The sequence below is a fragment of the Oryza sativa genome, chromosome 8, assembly GCF_034140825.1.
Source record: "Oryza sativa Japonica Group chromosome 8, ASM3414082v1".
Classification (NCBI taxonomy): domain Eukaryota; kingdom Viridiplantae; phylum Streptophyta; class Magnoliopsida; order Poales; family Poaceae; genus Oryza; species Oryza sativa.
In genome coordinates, this window is record NC_089042.1 from 14,517,066 (window position 1) to 14,524,142 (window position 7,077).

Sequence of the window (7,077 nt, forward strand, 5' to 3'; positions counted from 1 at the left end):
TTTTATGATTTGTGATGTATTTGATTTGTGTGTACAAGTAGCTTAAGATTTTTGATGTGAATGTTTTGTGATGTTACTTTGATTTGGGGTTTGATTTGGGAATATGCATCCCACTCGATTTGGGAGAAAATACAGGGATTAAACTCTGGCTAAAAAATAATAAAAAAAAGAAAAGGAGACCTAATGGGACTGCCGCTACCCTCTCTTTAGTCCCGGTTATTTCACCTGGGACTAAAGATAGTGATCTTTAGTTTCGGATTCATAGTCCCGGTTGAATAACCGGGGCTAAAGGGGGTTACGAACCGGGAGTACAAAGGGCTTGTTTGGTTCAATACCCTACCAAAATGTTGGTAGTGCCAAAACCTAGGCAAGTTTTGGTACTACCAATTTTTTGGTGGGGTAGAGTTGTATTTGGTTTGAGGCCAATTTAGAACCAAGCATTGAGTAGAATATAGAAAATATCAAATTGGGCATTGGCAATGCCAATGATTTGGCTTCAAACCAAAATTACCAGATACACTGTTCAAACTACCAAAGTATTGGTAGGGCACGTTTTTGGCACTAATCCAAAACAGCCCAGAGGGTTTCTCCACTAGTGATAACAAGAAACTTGTTTAGAGCGTACCTGCTTCCCAAGCGTGTCGCCCTTATCCGGCTGCCTCGTGTCCAGACACCTGGCACAACACACATCGCCCATCTTACACGTGCACATGCTCCCGTGTCACCTCCTCAACACTTGCACGAGTTCTTCGTTGCTTGCCGCTCTATAAATTTCCAGCTTCCTTTCGATCCTCTTCAACAATTACAATAATCATCAAGCTTCTTCTTATGTTCATCCAAATCCACAGCCATAAAAGTAGCCATACTTGAGTTTAGGTAGCCAGCATGCAGGCCGGGAAGAACGCGATGCAGTCGACCAAGGAGGCCGCGGCGAACGTGGGCGCGTCGGCGCGCGCCGGGATGGACAAGTCCCGCGCCGCCGTGCAGGGCCAGGTGGAGAAGGCGACGGCGCGCAACGCGGCCGACAAGGACGCGGCGGAGGTGAGGCGGCAGGAGCGCCTGCAGGCCGCCGAGGAGGAGAAGCAGCACGCCATGGCCGCCAACGCAGCCGCCAAGGAGCGCGCCACGGGCGGCGCCGGCGCGTACCACCCGTCGCAGGGCGCCCCCGGGGTGGACCCGCGTGCGGCGCAGCCGACGGGAGGGCACGTCCAGGACGGCGTCGCCGAGAGCCGGCCGGTCGGGACGGCCACCGGCACGGCGAGGCCCAGCGCCGCCCACAACCCGCACGTCGGCAGCGACTTCTCGCAGGCCCACGGCACCGGCGGCCAGTACCAGTGATCTCATTCTCATATCAATGTGACAATTTATGATCTACTAGTAGCTGTTCATCAGTTCATGTAGAGTTCACTTCGCTACTATGAGTTGATGGGGAATAAAATTGTACGTGTTAGAAGTGGTATCATGTTGTGGGAGATGCTTAATTATGAAATAAAACAGAGTACTCTCTTCGTTTCACAATGTAAATAATGTAAATATAAGTCCTTATAGTATTTTTTATATTCATATTGATGTTAATTTTCTATATTTATATTGATATTAATAAATTTAGATTAATAAATTTAGAGACATCAATAGTACCTGAAAATATGGTTACTTCGATATGTGTATGCTTGATTGTGTTTGTTCATTTCTATCCAAATATGACTACTTCGATGTGTATGATTGATTGCGTTCGTTCATTTCCATGCACTCAGTGACGTCTGTGTTTAATAATTACTTTCTGATGGATAAGCAGAGGTACTGGATTTGGTACTAGATTTATCCCGTGTGGGAAGTTTTTATATGTTAGTCGTGTGAGACGTACTCCCTCCGTCCTTAAAACCTAAAAAAAGACAGCTTATTTTTAGTCTAAATTTAGTCTAAAAAAAGGACAAACCTTGTTTTCGTGCTTAACGTTTAACCGTCCGTTTTAGTCCGTCTTATTTGAAAAAATTATGAAAAAAATAAAAAGACAAGTCACATATAAAATATTAATCATGTTTTATCATCTAATAACAATAAAAATATGAATTATAGAAATTTTAAATTTTATATAAGACCGACAGTTAAAATTGGACATGAAAACCCAGTTTTTTTTTTCATCAGACGGAGCATAAAGGATGGGTTTTGCATTTATTTTTCTTTTTATTTTTATTTTTTTTGATGGAGGGAGCATGAAGGATTCTCGAACGTACGTAAACTACTACGTCCTACTAAATGAGTAGTCAAAGTATATATTGGGTATCTGTTCATCTAGACTTAGATCTTGTGTTACAAAATTGGGTGGGTATCTTAAACACGGGTCTTGTACATTACTTAAAGCCTTGAGATCATGTAGTACGTCTCTTTGACTCTTGAAGATATAGATCTTTTACCCGTTCCTTCAACATATATGTACATATCTAGAATAGGTACGTATGTATATATTTTTATCTAGAATCGGTACCTTTACTTCGGTTTATGTTTTTATCTGTTATCGGTACCTTTTAGTTTTTTATTACAGCTGTCGATTTTTTATTTTGATATTTTTTTTGTCACGTGAAGGTGGGAATCTTATTTTATGTTGCTCATACCCTGATGATTCAGGGATAGGGACCCCAGTTCCCATTCCTTCAACATATATGAACATGTTTTTATCCAACATATATGGATATGTTTTTATCCACAAGCGGCACCTATAGATGTTTAAAATATTTAAAGGTGTTGGTTCTTTATTGTTTTTACCATGTGGAGGTGGGAAACAATGTTAATAGGTGTTGGTTTTAAAACCAGTATATATGAGTTGTTTCTTATTAGAGCTTTTGTTGTAGTGATCATGATTGTTACGGCTTTCATAAGGCGGTAAGGCGTGCTCAGGGCTCAAGACGTCTGTTCCGCCTTACCAACCGTGCATAAAGTGTCACCTTAGGGCTTGAGGCGTCACTAAGGTGTGTGCAAGACGTTGCAAGGAGCTAGGTAAGGCGGCATGAGGCGACGCCCTAGGCGCGAAAGAAGAGAGAGATGCATCTGGAGATCTAATCTCATCTGGTGGCGGCATCCTTCCCATCTGATGGTAGCGTCTTTCCCATCTAGCTGCAACGGTACCCTCGATGGCCAGAACCACCCAACGGCGAGGAGCGGCGGTGTTAGGGGAAGAGGGAGCCAAGGAGGAGCAGAGGCGGGCAAGTGGCAGGGGAAGAGGGAGAAGTGGAGGGGATGAAAGGGATGGAAGCGACAGTGGAGCGGAGGCGAGTTGGTGGGTGCAGATGCGATTGGGGACTAGGATAGATCGATAGATATTTGTTAGCATCTTCCATTTTAGTCCTTGGACTTTGTAGATATTACGGAGAAGTCCTTCATTTCCTATTTTTGTCTTCCATTTTAGTCCTTGGACTATGTAGATATTACGAAAAAGTCCTTCATTTCCTATTTTCATATTTGCATAAGGCATCGCCTCGCCTTACGCCTTACCGCCTAAGGCGTAATGCGTGCTGGGTCCTTGCCTTACGCCTTACCACCTTAACAACCATGGTAGTGATTTGAAAAACGAGAAGACGTTAGGTAGTCCAACTACAACTACCACATGGTCCTGCATCTTAGCAACTGGTACCATCTACCACCGCTGCGCGAGAGAGAGGAAGAGACAAAGAATAGAGAGGGAGGAAGAGGGGAAGAAGAGTAATGACAGGTGGGTCCCATATTTTTTAATTAAATAAAATGCTGACTGGATTGCCACGCGTGCACCACGTTGGACAAAACCGCTCTGGATTGGGTCGAGGGAGGTAATTTGTCCGGTATTGAAAGTTTAGGGTGAACAATGACCGATTTTCGGGTTTTGGGGGGTAATTTGGACGATCGCGATAGTTCGAGGGGGTAATTCGTACTTTTCCTAATACTAATATCGACTCCACAGTAATTGTCTTTCCATGATAGACATGGGCAAGATTACGGTGTGCTCGGTTCATCACACCCTTTTTTTTTTCTAGGGGTCTGTTCACTTTATGGCCAAAATTAACCATACCAAGTTTTGGCGTTTACAAAATTTGGAAAGCTAACAATCCAAACATTGCCAAAAATTGTTTCCACTACCAAAGTTTGGTAAATCTAAAATCTTCCTCTCACAAAAACTTAAAAAGAAACTAAACATAGCCTACACTTGTCAACTTTATCAATTTTTTTGTAGTGCCAAAATTTAGTAACTTTAATTTAGGCATCAAAGTGAACAACCCCTAAGTCTTTATCACTCTTCTAGCTGCAAGGCTACTCTTCCGGAAAACTCAATTCATCCCGGTATATCTTCTTATTTTTGCATGTTACTTAAAATGTCATCAAAAAATTTGAAAAAAATTAGTAGGATAGATTAATTTGTGATATGTCACTTCACAAATATGCAATTTCAAATTCAACATATACAAGTAGAAATAAAGATAACAAATTTGACAATGAATAGAACGCGTAATTCACGGTTAAATTTGTTATTTTTATTTCGAATTGTATAAGTTAAATTTTAGCTTGCATGTTTGAAAAAAGATACTCATATATTGATCTATTTAAAAATAATAATTTTTTAAACGACATGCACAACAAGAGAACGTCCCCGAGGAAAAAAATCCACTTCCTATACTCCGTGACATCAGTTGCTATATTATATTCCTATTCCTAGTCGGAGTTGTAGTAGCGTTTCAGTTCGTACGTAGAGTCCGAGTCAGCTTCCACATCGCTCATATATATGCCGCGTGTTTCGTAACCGTCAGTGAAACCCTTCGCGCGAAGCAAAGCAAAGCAAAGCAAAACCTTTTTTCCCGCCAAGAAACCTCAATGGCGGCGGCGAAGATGGCGGGGCTGACGCCGGGGTTCAAGTTCGAGCCGAGCGACGAGCAGCTCGTGCAGTTCTTCCTCCTGCCCTACCTGCGCGAGCTGCCGGTGCCCCTGGGCGGCCTCGTCATCCGGGACGACCCGAGGAGCGTGCCGCCATGGAAGCTCTTCGCGCGCAACGGCCGGGGCGACGAGGAGGACGCCTACTTCCTCGCGCCAGCCGACGGCGAGGGCCGGCAGGCGCGCACCTGCGACGGCGGCCGCGGCAGGTGGATCACCCAGCGGCTGGAGCGCACGGGCAACCTGCGGCTCGCCGGCGGCGGCGGCAGCGGCGAGGCCGTCGTGTTCGAGAAGCACAGGCTCAACTACCACGCCGGCGAGGGGCGGTGCGGCAGCACGGGGTGGGTGATGCACGAGTACGCCGTCGTCAAGCCCGCGGCGCTCGGCGCCCGCCACAGGGCGTGCCACATCGCCTTCACCGGCCACGGCCAGAAGCGGAAGCGCGTGCCCGACGGCTACGTCGACGTCGAGGACGACGGCAGCAAGGCCAGCACCAACGCGGCCGCCGCCGTCCCTCCTTCCTCGACGGCGGCGATGTCGGCGTGCCCATCGAATGTCACCTATAACCAAGGGTGCCATATCTCGCCGGAGCAGAGCATCGAACAGCACTTCCCCGCGGAGCATAATAATATCCAAATCCAACAGCAAGCTTACTACCAATCACAAGACCACGAGCAGTGCCAGTACAGCGACGAAGAAAAATACCTGTTGCAGCAGATCAAGCAAGAACAATACTACTACAACCAGCAAAACTGCTTCTTGCCAGGCCAAGGCAACCAAGAACTGTACTACAACGACGAGCAGCAGCAAATATTCTCGTTGCCGGAGCATCAGTGCAGCCAAGAACAGTACTGCCATCACGACGACCAGCAAGACTGCGTCTTGCCGGAGCAACACAGCCAAGAACTACACGGGTACAACAACGAAGAACAAGGATACCTCTTGCCGCCGGAGCCGATCGACCAGGAGGAACAAGCCCTCTTCGTCGGCGGCGAGCCGCAGCATGAACAACAACCCTTGACGTCAACCCCGCGGCAGGCTCTTCTTGATTATGATGATGGGAAGCTCCTGCCGCCGGTCGGCGTCAACGGCGCCATCGCGATCCCGCCGCAGGACGCCGCCGTGGCGTCCAACGACGACGACGGTGGGCAGGCTACGGAAGCGCCGGCTGCGAAGATGACGGCGGAGGAGAAGAAGTGGTTCATGGAAGAGTTATTGACCGAGGGCTGTTGGTCTGGACCTCTTCTCTTCGACCAACCGTACTACGGTAGTGCGCTGAAGAATTGAAGTAGAACCAACGATCACATACAGCACTCGATCCGTATACCGCCGGCCCGAGGAGGGGCTGGAGGATCTGGTTGACAAGGATCAAAATCAACTTAGTGATGAATGTTTGAGTAGATATATGTTAATTAATTTATCTGTAATTTTATGGTGTAACTTAAACTAGCGCCAAGCGTTGTCACGCTGAAATGAACGCAGATCTAGCTTACACATCAATTTACTTGTTTCCGCTTTTATAAGAGAGAATATACATACTTGTGAGTTTCATGAACGTACGTATTTTCGACAAAACACCATTTAAACCTTATATATATATATATGTAGGTACATACTCTTCAGAGCAACATATTGACTCTGGTTTTGAACCCAGCTATAAAGGTGTGAAAAGGACATGGTGACTATTCACGTTGCATGCCAGAAGTTGGAGATAACCGCCATGTAAATTTTCATCAACTTGAGATTTAACAATAGGATTATATTGTTTTTTTGAATAAGTGTCTCTCTCACTGCTGGAGAAAGGGGCTTTAGTCCCAGTTAGGAACCCCCTATACTCCCGGTTATACAACCGTGACCACGAATCCGGGACTAAAGATACTCATATTTAGTCCCGGGTAAAAACACCAACCGGGACTAAAAATAGAGCCAAGCTAAGTCCGGTTGGTTTTTTTTCCTTCTTTCATTGTTTTTAACATTGAATATTGATTTCACTCTATTCCCAAATCGTAAAATTCCAAATCGATCATCACATCACAAATCAAAAGGATCCTCTTCATATCCTCAAATCGATCATCTCCAAATACATCACAAATTCTTTACAAAATACATCAAGTTCTAAAAAAATTCATCACAAATACATCATATATTCACATCACGCACAAATTATATACATCTCAGATACGA

The 7,077-nt window shown here is 45.4% G+C and overlaps 1 protein-coding gene across 1 annotated transcript; it reads left to right on the forward strand.

Moving 5' to 3' along the window:
- Window positions 1-797: 797 nt before the first annotated feature.
- LOC4345287 (11 kDa late embryogenesis abundant protein) lies at window positions 798-1,518 on the forward strand. Its single transcript, XM_015793917.3, has one exon. The coding sequence runs from the start codon at window positions 886-888 to the stop codon at window positions 1,336-1,338; it is 453 nt and encodes a 150-aa protein (XP_015649403.1). The 5' UTR covers window positions 798-885; the 3' UTR covers window positions 1,339-1,518.
- The last annotated feature ends 5,559 nt before the right edge of the window (window positions 1,519-7,077 follow it).